At 46.3% G+C, this 17,375-nt stretch overlaps 1 protein-coding gene across 1 annotated transcript in view; it reads right to left on the reverse strand.

Annotated features, from left to right (window-relative positions):
* Positions 1-16,817, reverse strand: part of ERCC4 (ERCC excision repair 4, endonuclease catalytic subunit) — a 43,898-nt gene extending 27,081 nt beyond the window's left edge. The window contains exons 1-5 of the mRNA XM_066576207.1: positions 16,741-16,817; positions 13,096-13,254; positions 10,179-10,466; positions 8,549-8,729; positions 4,257-4,452 (exon numbers count right to left, since the gene is read on the reverse strand). Coding sequence (XP_066432304.1) covers positions 4,257-4,452; positions 8,549-8,729; positions 10,179-10,352 — 551 coding nt within the window. The 5' untranslated portion in view covers positions 10,353-10,466; positions 13,096-13,254; positions 16,741-16,817. The remainder of the gene's footprint in view (positions 1-4,256; positions 4,453-8,548; positions 8,730-10,178; positions 10,467-13,095; positions 13,255-16,740) is intronic.
* Between the last annotated feature and the right edge of the window lie 558 nt (positions 16,818-17,375).

Here is a 17,375-nt window from a genome sequence, read left to right on the forward strand (position 1 = left end):
GAGGTGCTGCTGCTGTCCGGGTGCTTTCTCCGTAGCAGAAGGAAACTGCAGGACTGCAGGACTGAACGGCTGGAAGGCTGCTGTGTGCTCAAAGAGCTGCAGGTGCTGGGCTCAGAGGTGCAGACAAACAAAGTGTCCCAGAGAGCGGCCATTCCTCTGTCCGGCGGTCCCTTTTAAACTCACCGCGGTCGGAGGGGGCGTGGCCTGCCCCGGAAGCGTCCCTGCGACCCGGAAGTGACGCTTTCCGGCCGTGACGACGGCGCTCCGCCCACCGGAGCACCATGCCCGGAAGTGGCCTGCCGGCCGGCGCCCCGGCGTCCTGCAACCCGCAAGCTTCTATCCCTGGACGGGAGAGCTGCCGCCGCCGCTGCTGCCCCCCGGAGCGCCGTGCCCGGAAGTGGCCTGCCGTCCGGCGCCCCGGCGTCCTGCAACACGCAAGCTTCTATCCCTGGACGGGAGAGCTGCCGCCGCCGCTGCCTTCGTCGCTGCCATCGCCGCTGCTGCCGTCCTGATGCTCCTTAAGGTCTGCGCTGTCCGTGTGAGGCCGGAATGTTTGCCGCGCTGTCCATAGTCCCCAAGCGGGGTGTCTTTTGTCCTGGGAGCCACAGCCTGCCCCGTGCGTCGACTGCTCCAGCAGTGCTGCCCCCTACGCGTCACCGTCAGACAGTGCGCTACTCCAGGGAGGGGGAGCCCTATGGCTGGCGGGTAACCGACTCAGATGCGCATTGCATGGTCGGGCCCCTTTTTCTTCTCTGGGTGAGACGCCGCAGTAGTGGTGGAGACACCCCCTGCCTGCGTCTCCCCCGGGAGGCCAGTAAAGCCAGGGAAAAGCCCCGACTCCCCGGATTCCCGCGAATAGCTCTTTCCACGTCTGCCTCCTAGCAGACACTAAGCTAAAGACTAATTAGCTGAGTGCCTGCAGGGGGGATATAGCCAGGTGGGGAGGAGCTAACACTTTTTTGCTTAGTGTCGCCTCCTAGGGCAGTGGCTATATCCCATGGTCTAGGCTGTGGCCCCCAATGATATGGACGAGAAAGTTTTCATTTTTTCACATTTTCAACTGTACTATCTCAAATATGTCCAAACATACTGTACAATTTTTTGATAAGATATATATTTCCATCTGTTTGCTTTATTCTGAATGCACATTTGAAAAACTTTTGTATTTTTTTTTTTAACCATTTAGAGGACGTACAAATTTAACATTACTTTTCAGCATTTTGAGGAACACTTTTCTTACAGCAAGCCAAGTTTGCAAAGGCTCATGAGTGTCAGAATGATAGATACCCCCCCAAATGACCCCATTTTAAAAACTACACCCCTTAATGTATTCACTGAGGGGGGTCATGAGTATTTTGACCCCACAGTTATTTTCAGGAATTAATTCAATTTAGAGGAGAAAAAATAAAATTTCATATTTTTGAAAATATGTAATTTTAAAGACATATTTTTTTCCTATAGTGCACATGAAAATGAGGATTGACACCCCAAAATCAATCCCCGTTTCTCCCGTGTTCAGAGACATACCTCCTGTGCCCCTAATCTTATGTCTGGATGCACAATGGGGCCCAAAATGAAAGGAGTTTTAGGCCCCGTAGAGTTCTTAACGAATTTATCTAGGGGTGTACTGCCCATTTTGACCCCACAGTTTTTTAATAAATTCAAGCAAAGCAAAGGGAAAAATTGTGATTTTCATTTTTTTAAGCAATTCTGTCATTTTAAAAACAGCTTTTTTTGTACAGCACACACATGGATGAAGACTTGCACCCCAAAATGGATACCCCTGTTTGTCCGGTTTTCAGAAATATACCCATTGTGGCCATAATCTGGATGCACAACGGGGCCCAAAATGAAAGGAGTTTTAGGCCACATTGCCTACTTGTAGAGTTCGTGAGTGGCCAAAACCATAGAGAACCCCCATAAATGACCCCATTTTGAAAACTAGACCCCTTAACGAATTTATCTACGGGTGTGCTGTGTATTTTAACCCTACAATTTTTGAATAAATCTAAGCAAAGCAGTAGGAAAGAATTACGATTTTCATTTTTTGGGCAATTGTGTCAATTTAAAAACAGGTTTTTTTTGTACAGCACACATATGAATGAAGACTTTCACCCTCAAATTGATACCCCTGTTTGTCCTGTGTTCAGAAACATACCCCTTGTGGCCCTAATCTACTTACAGGACACATTGCAAGGCCTGTAATGGAAGGAGCACCCGTTAGACTTCAGGGTACAACTGAATACATTCCAGGCCCCATTGCCCACTTGTACGGAATAAAAATTGACTCCCTAATAATCTCACACACACACACACACACACACACACACACACACACACACACACAGCGCCCTTTTTGGCATTCCCCAAATCTTAGAGAACAGTAATAATGTGAACTGTGTGGTATTTCCGAAGACAGGGATAATTACAGGGGCATGGTTGGGATGGGTACATGGGGCAATAAAACCGGGTATCCCCCCTCCTCTCATGCTTTTTGGAAGGTATTTCTTAGCAGGGATGGGTGTAAAAAGTGGCACTCTGTGAGGCTTCGTAAGCTTGCGGAGGTGCGGCGATCTCGCACAGAAGGCGCTCAACAAGCTGCTCCTGGAACTGCAGGAAGGCGAGCGTGGGAGCAAGAAGATTTTAAGTTTCCTGGGCTCCCGCGCATGTGTCCAGCAATTTGCCAGTGGTCGCATGTGCAGAATCCGGGATGGTTCACGGAGGAGGATTGCGTTGGGGGTTAAAACACGGAGGCCTCCGGTAAAAAGCTTCATCTCCTCTCACCGAGTGCATCGGTGAGGGGAGATTAAACTTCAAATTTTTTTTTTTAACTTTTACATGATCGCCGTTATCCAATGGATAATGGCGAACACATGACCAGGAACCGCTCACCGCGGTCCCCCGTGAAATCTCCAGGCTCTTGGCTCAGTTTTGTAGCCAGGAGCAGGGAGAATTTAAATTACCCTGGCAATCCACGGCTTTTGCACATGTGTCTGCCATTTCGGCAAAGACCTTAGTTACCTACTTTCATCCTCCCTCAGGCATATGATACTTTTTTGTAACTTTTTTTTTACACTCTTTTTTACTTTAAATGATCACGGTTATCCATTGGACAACAGTGATCACATCCCCGGTGACATCTCTCTGCTCCTGGCTATACATGGTAGGCAGGAGCAGAGGGATTTTGAATTTCCCTGGGAGCGAGCCCCTCTGTGCACAGAATGACGTCGGGCACGCATGCGCAGAAGGGGGGGGGGGGAGGGACTTCAAGTCCCTTAACACCAGGACGACAGCTTCAGGCTGTCGGCTACCTGCGGGCACCGACAGCATGGAGCTGTCACATCCATAGCCCACGTGGCTTTAATCCCTGCAAGAAGCATGTTTTTACATCCTCAGGGATTAAAGCCCACTTGGGCAGGATGTAAAAACACTATGGGCTGGTCACAAAGGGGTTGAAGTGGGTCTATCAGCTCCTATGAGCTGCATAAGCTAAATGTATGGCCTGATAGAAGCTCAGATGCTGAGTCTGGGGATGTGTGTACTATACTCACCTTCCATGACGCTTCTCTGTTGTGCGCTGTCAAAGAAGCCGCTGAATCCACCTGGAGGGCTACTTATGCGCTTATGCAGAATGAGAGAATTAGTCCTCTCATTCTATGCAACCACTAATGTAATTCGCTACATGCATTCTGCGGCGGCTTTGACAGCACACAGCTTTGGAGTGCCAGGGAAAGTCAAGTATGCACCTCCCCAGACTCAGCGGGTCAGCTCCGACAAGCCCATATGTTTAGCTCATAGGAGCTGCTAGACCCCCTTTAATATATGATAACTCCTGTCAAAACTTTTTCCCCAATAATGTCAAAGAAAAATGAGGAACTTCCCAACAGTAAGATCCAGCCATGACTGTGAAGCACTGTGCTGAACCATCATACAGTGCTTGAGCCATTACTATCAGAAAAGTAGGGGTTAACAGTAATAGCTATTTGTTTCCATTAACTGCAACATATATCAGGGCCCAATTCATTAGTTTAGCATTAGTGGAGTGAGACGGGAACACTGGAGAGTTAAGTTCTGACTTTTACATATAGCTCAGATATAAAGTCATGTAGCAGCCGACTTATAAAAAACAGTTTCAAAGTGGAAAAGGTATCAGACGTCCGGTTTATTCCCGGCATCAATATCACAATTCTCATCCATTTCAGCAAACAGAAATGTTGTAAAAGGTGCAGAAAAACAGGAAATCTGTGTATACCCACCTTGGCCATAAGTAAAGTTTTTTGACAAACAGGTTTCTCATGACTCGCTCCACCTGGCAGAAACCTGCGTGGAAGGCGACAGGATTGTCCGTGAAGGCCTTTATGAAGCCCTGCTTGTTCTTCTGGCGATATAGGCGCAGTATAAAGGCTTCCTGGCAGGACTCCATTATCTTGTGTGCCTTATACACAAGGATACCTGAAGGAAACAGAGCATTACCAGCAGATTCTAAGAAATCACAGCCCTCTCAGGCCAGGATCTATGTAAGTTTTCTACCAGATACATAACTAAAATGACTTTTAACTGTTGTCCCTCATAAAAAACAAAAACGTATCCTATAACGGATTTGCATTACACAAATGGTCTGAAGGACAGCTATGTGTACTTAGCCATTCTTCCTCAGCACATGCCTTGCAATTAGCAGTTCATAGCAGGGATTTACCGGCGATTGCTTTTTTTGATTCACAAATGTAGAGACAGTTTAAAACGTTTAGGATTTATAACAAAAAAAAAATTAGAAAGGCTGAGCGCTCAGCCAATCACAGGCAACGCTCAGCCATTTATTGAGTTCAATGAATGGCTGAGCGCTGCCTGTGATTGGTCACAGCGCTTAGCCAATCACAGGCAGCGCTCAGCTGTCATTCAATGAATGGCTGAGCGCTGCCTGTGATTGGCTGAGTGCTTAGCCAATCAGATGTAGCCCTTTCAGCAGGCAGGAATTTTAAATCCCCACCTTCTGAAAGAGCTTGTGCAGGGAGACAAGCGGCTAGACATGCCTGAGTCTCGGCAGCGGCGGAAAGGTGAGTATTTTTTATTTTTTTACACATGCTAGGGATGATCATTATGGAAGGGCTTATATTTTCAAGCCCTTCCCCGAAAATCACTGCAGGGGTTGCCGGTAGCCCATTGCTTTCAATGGAGCCGCCGGCAGCCCCATTGAATGCAATGGTACACGGAGCTTCATTCACGCGTGTTTTTTTGCACGTACATGGATGCGTGGTTTTGTGCACATCCATGTATGCGCAAACACGCTCGTGTGAACGGGACCTAAGGGTTATTTTACATCAGTGCTCAGGGTTCCACTATCCTCCTCCTTTCAGGGAAGCAGGAAAGGGGAATCCCTGTGGCCGAATGGCTCAGTCTCAAAACGGTACCGAACAGCGCCGAACGGACCCCATTGACTATACTAGGGTCTGTTTGGTTTCTGCTCAGGTGTCCAGCTTTTGTACGAAAGAAAAGGTGCTGCATGTAGCACTTTTTCTTTTGGTATTTTGAGCTGGATCTGTGATGGGACCTCCGACCAGAGCTTTCAACGCAGATGTGAAACTGGCCTAACATAATTTGCATCCACATTCAAATAATAAACACAACTAAGAACCAAACAAGACATAAGTGCACTATAAGATACTGATACTGCAGGACAGCAGGACTTTGCTGACATCTAGTGGTAAAATTACGATAACGAGATTTTCGTATACATTCAGTATTTAACATTAATGTTAAATATTTTTGTAATAAAAGAAAAGGACAAAAGTATTCTAGAGGTGTTAGCTTAATTAGCTAGCCAGAATAATTACATATGCAAGCTTTCAAGGCTACTTTAGACCTACTCATCAGGCTAAAATACGTGAATGGGAAATAGTAATATTATTATACATTAGGCAGTGGTACAGTTATTTGTATCTAAAATAAAAATTGCAATCGATTTACAAATTCAAGGGATTTCCTAAGACATTTTATTTATGTTCTACAGGCAATGCGGAAAAATAGTAAAATAGCCTATTTTCACCGATGTGGCCCCCAGCCACTTCAGCTCTGCACCTTCCTTCTCCCCACTGGATCTGTTTATGTCCTGGAGATAGTGACATACATGTGACAGCTGCTGCCAGTCACAGTGCAGTGCCGAGGTCTAGGATTGGCTGCAGGGATCGAGCCTGTATACAGAGCCGGCGAATTGTAGAGGCAGCACTAGAGCAGCAGAGTATAGGCTCTATTATTTGTCAGCATGGTCTGCAGAATAGAAAATAATTAACTGAAAAAAATCCCTTTAACCTTCATGCAAATTATTTCCGTTTTAAACTGGTAGAAATATAATACTGATGCCCCGGGCTCCAATGCAATATAGAATAATGCTAAATTAAACTTCTATAATAGTACATAATCACATTGGTCTCGTCATATGAAACCTTTTGCACCCCATCACGTACCAAGGATGGGGTGTGACTCCAACTCTGCAAGTTCTATAGTTAGGCCCCATTAAGTGGCAGTAGAATTGTTCAATGCCACAAAAAAATGGCATTTACATGGAACGTCGGACTTTAACCCCTTAATGACATGGCCTATTTTGGGCTTAAGGACGCTACGATTTTTGGCAGATTTTCTTCTCCCTTTTTCAACAGCCATAGCTTTTTTATTTTTCCGTCAACGCGGCCGTATGAGGGCTTGTTTTTTGCGGGGCGAACTGTAGTTTTTATCTGTGCCACTTTTGGATACATAGACTATATTGTAAAACTTTTAATTTTTTTTATGATAGCAGGGAGAGAAAACACATCAATTCTGCCATAGATTTTTCGGTTACAACAGTACCAAAATTCTTCCTTTTTTTCCCTTTAGGTTTTTCCACTTTTCTGCAATAAAAACCTTTTTTTTGGAAATCTTTTTTTTTTTCTAAATCGCTGCATTCAAAGTCCTTTAACGTTTTTATTTTTTTATGTACGGAGCTGTATGAGGGCTTATTTTTTGCGAGACGAGCTGTAGTTTTTATTGGTACCATTTTGGGGTACATACGGCTTTTTTGATCACTTTTATTGCGTTTTTAGGGAGGCAGTTTGTCTCAGTTTGTTAGGGTTTTTTTAACGCTTTTTTCTGTGTCAAAAGCATGTACAGCTTATTGTACACGCATTGTTACAGACGCAACAATACCAAATATGTGGGGTTTTAATTTTTTTTTTACCTTTTTTTATGCTAATATGAGAAAAAACAGGGTTTTTTAACTTTTGTTTTAAACATTTTTTTCTTTTTTATTCATTTTTATTTTCTTCTTTTTTCTTTTTTTTTTTTTACACAATGTGTCCCTCTGGGGAACTTTCACCACAGCCCTGATGATCGCTGTGATAAGGCATGGCATGGCTACTGCCCTGCCATGCCTTATTGCTTATACAGCGATCACAGGCTATGGCAATACAGGACGCCAGTGTCTGGTGTCCTGTTGCCATGGCAACCAGCCGGGCTCTCTGCGATGATATTGCGAGAGCCCAGCGACGTCACAGATCGCGGCAGGGAAGGGGTTAACAGCGGGGGGCGCATCTCCGATGCACCCCCGCTGTTGCAGTGGGAGGCCGGCTATGACTGACAGCCGGCTCCCGCTGCGGAATAGTGCAGGATCATAAGTGATCTCGCGCTATCCCCAGGACGTAAGTTTGCGCCCGGTTGCGGGAAGTACCCCGCTGCCAGGACGTAAAATTACGCCCTGGAGCGGGAAGGGGTTAATTAGTCAAATGGAAATCAAAGTTCTAAGTCTGACCTGGTTTTCGTTCCTTTCCATCTACTTTGGAGGACAAAATAATGTAAGTGATCACAATATTCTGTCCTCCATAATAAAAGGAAACCCGGTCAAACAAAGACCAAAGTTTGCATCTCTGTCTGACTAAAGTCTTTGGTTCTGCCTTTCAGTGATTCAGATGGAAGTTCAGGCTGGAAAGGCTAAGTGCACACTATAAAGCAGTGTGCACCCAGCCTCATATACGTTAACCCTTTAGTGACCAAGCTTTTTTTTCGTTTTTCAATTTTCACTTTTTCCTCCCCCCCCCCCTTTAAAAAAAAATAAATAAAAAAAATCGTAACTCCTTTGTTTATCCATCAAAATGAGGGCTTGTTTTTTGCGGAATGAGTTGTATTTCCCAATGGTGCTTTATAATGTACCATATAATGCACTGAAAAAGCTTTAAAAGTGGAGAAAAGTGGAAGAAAAATGACATTCCGCCATCTTTTGGTGCGTTTCATTTCACGGCGCACAAGCTGCAACAAAAATGACATGATATCTTTATTCTATGGGTCAGTACGCTTATACCAAACCTATATAGTTTTTTTTATTGTACTTCTTGTATTTTTATTCAAAGATATATATATATATATATATATATATATATATATATATATATATTATTGTCCGCCGTCATCTTCTGTGCGCAATAGCTTTATTATTTTTCTGTCGACATAGCTGTGCGAGGGCTCATTTTTTGCGGGACGTCCTGTAGTCTGCATACTGTTCTACACGGACCCATACAATACTTGCCAGTTATAAGTTTGGCGGGGATCCTATCAGTCAGGAAATCAACCACCAGGATGCGACTAGTGACAAATAGTACTCCCCCCTGTGTGTATACATCATAGCGTTCGTTACTGGCAACCTCATTGGTGACGATTCGTGGTAAAGGAGCAACACCTTCTGTTCTCATCTGTTCAATTAGATACTCCTGAAACAACAATACAACATGTGTTATAAAAACAGTCATCACAAAGGCAAAAAACCATTATTGGAGCAACTGGGGGTCTTTCTATGTAGAAATCACAGGGCTTTAATATTATGTAGAGTTAACCTTATCACGACTAGACAATAACCTAACACCTATTAAGTCTCATTAAATGGCAAATTAAAGGAATTTCACCATACTAGATTTTACTGATGTTAGCAAGGTTTGGTTGCCATTTTTTTTTTGTTTTAGTGGGGTCACACGAGACGGAAATCTCGTGGAATGTCCGCAGCGGGACCGCACGGAAATCCACAGCATTTCTGGTCCATGTGAACCCAGTTTAAATGAAGAAAAACTTAAGCAAAACTATTACGATGCAGTTCTCCATATACTTTAATGGCATTGTGGGTGCTCTTGCACTAAATGGGCCCCATAAACGTTTTCAGGGGCTCTTCATTTGGTAGTGCAGTGCAGTGCTGTGACATTTTTTAAAGGGGTTATTCCATCCGAGACAAGCCCTTTCACTACATGGCGCCCAAGTTGAACAGCTAGTCACCCCGTTTCCCACCCCTGGCAAGCATCTGAATTTTCTGTAGGAAGCTGCAGCAAGCTAGGCCTTCTCCCTGTAGCGCCCGCTGCAGGGCAAATGCAGTATTACATGACAGCCATTCAGATGAATAGCTGTACTGAAATACAAGGAAGGCTCAAAGTCTGCCAGAAACGTAGCCACTCTTACAGAACGGCTCATAGCAGAGGGTTTTTAGCAGAGGAACCTGCTTTATGATGTTCACATAGGGCATAATGAAAAAACAATAGAATACGTATAAGGGTTGGCATTGTCAGCTTCCTACCTGTCCTTATCCACCAGATGAACAATACAGCAAACACTAAGAAAGTGAGTTAATTTAAACTTTACATTTAATAAGTACTACATGAAATGCTATTAACATTACAATCAGAGATATAAATAATGAATCGCCAAACTGCACACAGAGCTAGATATTAACCAAGTTCAGTCATAGCCATACCAAATCTAGCGTCAAAAAGGACATAAAAAGGTAGAAAATATCACAATCTTACCGCTTTTGAAGGTCACGCTACTCCCTTCCTAATTCCATGGTTTTTAACTGAGAAAAAAGGGAAAGAACTATCCCTATTAGGCCCATTATGACTAGTATACCCTGGAAGGCTAACATGAAGTAGCTGCCCTGCTAAGGGCAACCCTATCTATAGCCTCACTCTAGCACAGGAAGTCCTGTTATGACCTTATCAGAGGGGATAAGTAAATAAGCAAGTTCCCTATTAGGACATAGGAGTTATGTTCTTGGCATGATCCCTTTAAGTAGGGTTCATAAACAACAGAGACATCCAAGGGGTGCCAGTTTGTCCTTTGGGGGGAGCGAGCACTGTGATAGATGAAGGACATGATCTAGCAGTGTATACTGGCATTACCTCCTCCGCAGTGCCGGTATTTAGCACCAACACCAAGTTTCCAGGATCACAATACAACTTCAAGAAATTCTGCAGGATTCTATCGATGCCGAGTCCCCGAGCCGTGATGACGAGTCCATCCTCATGGAACAGGTCTAGGAAGATCTGATTTTCATACTCTAGAAGGGGAGCCATCGACTTATCTCTGATCCGCTTCTCCACAGGGTTCAGGCACAGGCGGCTGGAGAGTGCAGTTATCTATAGAGATGGCAGTGTGGACAATAACACGTGTGTGCTGGGCTTCAGTCTCTGCAAGTAAATGACAGCAGTGCAGCATTAGCGGATTAATGCAAATAGATTAGTTCAGTATTTGTCAGAATACCTCCTATTCCTATACCTCAGTGGACACGCCATGCACACGGGGGATTTTCCAGCGCCTTTTCTTTCAGGTTCTGAGGTGGACAGAATTTGCACAGGAAAATAACTCGTTCATTTGAATGAGTTAGTTCACACCTGTGATTTTTTATTTACGGACCGATAGTCCAATGTAGAAAAATCTCTGTATGTCCCATTTACGTGCGATTCTTTTTCAAGAATCGCCCATTATTTTCTAAGGCAGCGTTAAAAAAAACGAATTGCTTTTGCATGCCATCCGTCTTTAACATGTTGCTATGGGGATAACATAAATAAAAAGCAAGTGTAGAGAAGTGAACACAGATCTAAAACGGATGCAAATCTCACGTGAAAAAAAAAAAGATCACAAAAATGTATAGCAAAAGCATTTAAAAAAATAGAGCGAAGAAGTTTTTTCACTGATGAAAATTGTACTCACCCCTGTGAGTACCGCCTAAAGAACAGCTGCCTGTGCCATCTACATGGAAATGTTATAAAGAAAATAATCCTTGTATATATATCCAATATCCTACAAGCCTACATAATCCAGAATTCAGCACAAATAGTTCCATGTTGGATTTTATGAAAATTACCCAATGCTTCACATTTAGAGATGAGCGAACGTACTCGTTTAGGGCGATTTCGCAATCGAGCACCGCTTTTTTCGAGTAACTGACTACTCGGGCGAAAAGAGTCGGGGGGCGGCGGGGGTTGCAGAGGGGAGTGGGAGAGAGAGAGAGAGAGAGCTCCCCCCTGTTCCCCACTGCTACCCACCGCGCCCCCCGAATCTTTTCGCCCGAGTAGTCAGTTACTCGAAAAAAATGGTTCTCGATTGCGAAATCGCCCTAAACGAGTACGTTCGCTCATCTCTATTCACGTTCCTTCCTGCAGCACATTACTACTACAGGCCTCTTATGGATGTGTTACATTGAGGCAAAGCACCAAGTTTGTGCCCCCATGAGGTAATACTGCCCTCTTTGTACCCCTCACAAAGTAATAAATGCCCCCTTAGCCCTCCACAATGTAATAAAAACAAAGGTGTTAAAAGTTTTTTGTTTTTTTTAAAAAAAAAAACCTTTTCCCATATTTACAATGAAAGAAATCAAAACAGAAAATAAACTACCGTATATACCGGCGTATAAGGCGACGGGGCGTATAAGACGACCCCCCAACTGTCACCTTATACGCCGGTATTCAGTGGAGAAAAAAAAAAAATTTTATTACTCACCTCCCACGGCGTCCTGTCGCGCTCCGGCAGGATGTCGCTCGCTCCGGCAGGCTGTCGCTCGCTCCTCGTCCCCGCCGCAGCATAGCTTTCTGAATGTGGGGCTTGAAATCCCCGCTTCCAGAAAGCTAATACACACGCCGGCAGCCATGACATCATTGAATGGCTGTGATTGGCTAAAGCACACGTGGCTTCAGCCAATCACACTATTCAATGACATCATTGAATGGGTGTGATTGCTAACACGTGCGCCTTCAGCCAATCACAGCCATTCAATGATGTCATTGAATAGTGTGATTGGCTGAAGCCACGTGTGCTTTAGCCAATCACAGCCATTCAATGCTGTCATGGCTGCCGGCGTGTGTATTAGCTTTCTGGAAGCGGGGATTTCAAGCCCCGCATTCAGAAAGCTATGCTGCGGCGGGGACGAGGAGCGAGCGACAGCCTGCCGGAGCGAGCGACATCCTGCCGGAGCGCGACAGGACGCCGTGGGAGGTGAGTAATAAAATTTTTTTTTTTTACACTTTTTTTTTTTTGTATTACCGGCGCATAAGACGACCCCCGACTGCAGAGCAGATTTTTCGGGGTTCAAAAGTCGTCTTATACGCCGGTATATACGGTAAAAACATATTTGGCATCGCTGTGTCCAAAAAAGTCGGATGTATCAAAGCAACTCCTTATTTGTCAAGCATGGTAAAGGTTGTCAGCGAAATAAAGAAAAAAGGAAAAAAAACGCCAGAATTACACGTTTTTGGTTACCCTGTCTCCGAGAAGAATTTAAATAAAAAGTGATTAAAAAGTCATATGTACTTCAAAATGGTAGTAATAGAAACTGCAGGACTTCCCGCAAAAAAAAGAGCCCTCGCACAACTATGTCGACGAAAAATTAAAAGGTTACGGGTGGCAGAGGATACCAGCAGAAGTTTTTTTCCTCAAATATATTTTATTTTTTAAAAGTAGAACAGTAAAAAAAAAAACAAAAAAAAAACAACCCCGATATAATTTAGTATCGTAGTAATCGGACGAAAAGATTCGGGGGGGGGGGGGGGGGCTGGGGGTGAGCGGGGGGTTGCAGAGGGGAGTAGGGGGAGGGAGAGAGAGAGAGCTCCCCCCTGTTACCCACTGCTACCCCCCCGCCCCCTCCACCACGCCGCCCCCCGAATCTTTTCGTCCGAGTAGTCAGTTACTCGGAAAAAGCGGTGCTCGAGTGCAAAAACACCCGAACAGAGTACGTTCGCTCATCTCTAATCCTCATCAAATGCCCCCCGTCTGAGCGGAGACTTACTGTACTTTAAATTGATGCCACCAGCAACCTCTTACCTGGCATATGTGCAGTCCAGCAGCAAAGTCTAATGCGCAAGCTGAAAGCCTTTCATATTGCTTGACGATCACGGTTTTTCACAGTCAGAACTTTAGCAGTTTTCCAATTACAACTTTTGGGGTACGTTTAGGGGTGGAAGATGCAGGTAGAGGCTGGAACTAAGAAGAGAGGGAGAAGAGAGAAGAATCAATGCACTGGTGACACAGGAACACCGGCAGTATATCACCGGACACACACGACCCTTGCAATACTGTTACGTGGGAATGAAATCTTAAGGGGAGTGTCTCAGGACAACCACTATGCATATGCCACCATAAAGACCTCCCACTCCGGATCCTGCTTGGTGAGCCAGAGCAGACTAGTGTGCTAGTGCCGGTGTGCCGCTGATTGGCAAGGGGTGCCAGATGTCAGACCTCCGCCAACCTTCTACTGATGATGTATTCCGAGGATATCAATTTTTAAAAAAGCCCGGAAAAACCCTTTAAAGACGACCTGTCACGGCGTAGAGTAAGCAGGGCTGGCTCTATAGCTCTGCAGTCGAAAACCCGTAGACTCTATCACCAGTTTTTAAATACTCACCAAAGAGGATCTTCAGGTCCAGCTTCCAATGCTGTTGATGTGTCAAGTCGTCACCAATGGACAGTGACCGGCGGGGAACACCCACTTGACACATTGACAGTGCCAGAAATTGGACCTACAGTGGTAAGTGGAGGTATGAAGACAAAAATAAGTGATAGTCAATAAGGCTGCAGCTGCAGAGTTATAGCGCCGGCCCCAGCTGCAGAGTTATAGCGCCGGCCCCGCAGACTTTATTCTCTAGTGATTTATGTGTAGAGATTAGAGATGAGCGAACGTACTCGTTTAGGGCGATTTCACAATCGAGCATCGCTTTTTTCACACTGGACTCTGACCTCTCCTTCATCCCCCACACCCAATATCTGGCCTGAACATGCCACATGCACCTCAGGAATATTACTAAAATCCGGTCGTTCCTCACCACGGACATGCTAAAGACACTTGTTGTCGCCCTCATCCATTCCCGGCTCGACTACTACAACTCACTGCTCATTTACTTTCCCAGCACCAGACTCTCCCCTCTCTACTCCATACTAAATGCAGCAGCTAGCCTCCTCTTCCTATCCAGCCACATCTCAGATGCCCCTGCACTATGCCAGTCACTACACTGGCTACCCATGTATTACAAAACTCAATTCAAACTCCTCATCCTCACCCACAAAGAATGGCACCGCACATCGCTTACCTCCTGTCCATATGCCACCCGTTCTGCTCTAACACACTCAGACTAAACACCCCTCTAATACGAACTTCACATCCTCACGTCCAGGACTTCTCTAGAGCAGCACGATTCTCTGGAACGCTCTACCCCAAAACGTCCGGACAATCCCTGACACACGGAACTTCAGACGCTCCTTAAAGACTCACCTCTTCACAGAGGCATACCAAACCACCTGATCTATCATGTACCCTTCCTGCCTCACACCTCCTGTACTACGCCCACCCCATTTGTGTCCCAAAAACTGTATATCATGTTATCGTTGCATTGCTGTGTTCCCCTTTGCCCCACCGCCTGCCCCTGCCTTCTGAATCACCTCCACCCCCTTTGTATAATTGATTGATTACCACATCTAAAAAAGTAACTTTGGTAATTTCTGTAATTTTCGTATTGTTTGTGTTCCCCATGTGCCTTGAAGGCGCTGCAGAATAAGTTGGCGCGATACAATGATTATTACTAGAGATGAGCGAACGCGCTCGGCCACGCCCCTTTTTCGCCCGAATACCGCGATTTTCGAGTACTTCCGTACTCGGGCGAAAAAATTCGGGGGTCGCCGTGGCGGCGCGGGGGGTTGCAGCGGGGAGTGGGGGGGAGGGAGAGAGAGAGGGCTCCCCCCTGTTCCCCGCTGCTACCCCCCACGCCGCCACGCCTCTCCCCGCCCCCCGGCGCACCCGAGTACTTTTCACCCGAGTAGTGAAGTACTCGAAAATCGCGGTATTCGGGCGAAAAAGGGGCGGGGCCGAGCATGTTCGCTCATCTCTAATTATTACTATTAACTCTCTCTCCAGAGGACAGGGGATAACTTGCTGATTGCTGTCTCCCCCGCCCTCCTCACATGCCAAAATGTGATGTTTTTTTTGTTTTGCTCTTCTTTTATCCCGTTTTTCACCTTTTCCGCACGTTTAGTTGCGCCCCGCAGCAAACTTCACAATAACTGGGATGTGCTGGAGATTTTGACAAGTTTAGCTGCTTCCCTCTACCAGCCGCATGGTAGGCCGATGTGCCCTGCGGATCTTCTATGGGGTGCGGGTGACGTTTCCATAGGGGTGTATGCTCTTTTTACACAGGACGACTCATCTGGACGGCGCATGCCCAAGTGACGTCACCACTACGGTAGTTGTTGGCGCTCCTGCAGAGTGTTTAGACGGGCAGATCATCGCTCACATCTCGCTTAGCGCTTCCCATCCCTATGTGACACACTGAGCGGGGAGCGTTTACACGTAGCGAGAAGTGAGCGAACCGGCGATGATTTCAATGCAGGCTAAAACGGAGCAAAAAAAAAAAAAAGAAAAACCGCACAAAAAGCGCACGCGGGCCCCGCGTTTAGACGCAACGTTTGAGTGAATTCTGCGCGACAATTGTTACGTGTAAACGGGCCGTTATTCGCACATCTGTGTATTTTCCGTGTGCGGTCTGTGCGCATGGACAGTATATCGGCCCACTGATTTTAATAGCGCTTTTCTATATCAGGAATCACAGCCCGTTGTTGCCAGCGTGCAGGAGCCCTGAAATCCAGCACGCCGCCATCTTTCTCGCACGCAGGGTTTACACGCTAATGTGAACGGATTAATGAAAACCCATGTACTCTCAGTGACTCCATTCACCGCGTGTCACACGGCCGTGCGTCATATACGCCAAAATCCCGGTAGTCTGCATAGGCCCTTACTCTGAGGCTGCTATAATACGCTGCGCTTTTTGCACGTGCAGATGTACACGGTAGCTGCGCGGTGTGTACGTCCCGCACGAACAGTCCGCTGCTAGTGGGGGCGGTGCGGATGAGAATTGGGGGCCCGGGGTAATTACAGACCTGTCGGCGCTCACACAACCGTACGCTCACAGCATATTATCCACAAGCCGTGCGCAAAAAATATCACGGCGTGTTCTATCTTATGACATATCACGCACATACATACAGCAAGATACTGCGCTGGGAGGGGCGACACGCAGCTGTACACAGCGCCATTACCACTGTGGTGTGAGTCTGGCCTAAACACATCACCCCCTCCATACACTTAGGGGGTCTTCTCGCAGTCTAACACTACTGGGGGCTCTGACGGCACACCAGGCGGCTGCTTGGCGTTTGTTTCAGCTGCAGCACCGCCCTCCAGTATCAGTGCAGGAAATGCAGCCCAGCTTCATTCACTGACAGACTGCAGAGGTGAAAAGTCCAGACTGAAAGGTGAGGACACAGCTCCCAGGTGACCGGATGTGGTGTGCAGCACACAGGGGCACGTGCTTAGCCTCTGCTGGCACTAAGCGCATTGCCATGCACACAAGGGGCAGCGCCGGGTGATGCCCCCTCCGCCCTCGGTGACCCCCGCGCCCACGTGACCCGCGGACACCGCTGTACCTGACGCTGGTAGAGGCTGCCGTGGGGCTGCAGGAAGAGGTCTGACGTCAGAAGGTCAGCTGACATTCACAAATCACATGACTCCGCAGCTACCGCATATTTGGGATTAAAGCCGCATTTAAGCAGCGGTGAGTGATTCCAGCGACCTGATAGGTTGTTGGGTAGGCATATTTTGGATTTCAGCCGCACTTAAACTATGCCTACGGCATATTTGGGATTTCAGCCGTACTTAGGCTATGCCTACGGTATATTTGGGATTTCAGCCGCACTTAAGCTATGCCTACGGCATATTTGGGATTTCAGCCGCATTTAAGCCATGCCTACGGCATATTTGGGATTTCAGCCGCATTTAAGCTATGCCTACCGCATATTTGGGATTTCAGCTGCACTTAAAATATGCCTACCGCATATTTGGGATTTCAGCCGCACTTAAGCTATGCCTACGGCATTTTTGGGATTTCACCCGCACTTAAGCTATGCCTACCGCATATTTGGGATTTCAGCTGCACTTAAGCTATGTCTACGGCATGTTTGGGATTTGAGCCCCACTTAAGCTATGCCTACCGCATATTTGGGATTTCAGCTGCACTTAAGATATGCCTACCGCATATTTGGGATTTCAGCCGCATTTAAGC

The sequence above is a fragment of the Eleutherodactylus coqui genome, chromosome 8 (assembly GCF_035609145.1).
Source record: "Eleutherodactylus coqui strain aEleCoq1 chromosome 8, aEleCoq1.hap1, whole genome shotgun sequence".
NCBI classification, from domain to species: Eukaryota; Metazoa; Chordata; class Amphibia; order Anura; family Eleutherodactylidae; genus Eleutherodactylus; species Eleutherodactylus coqui.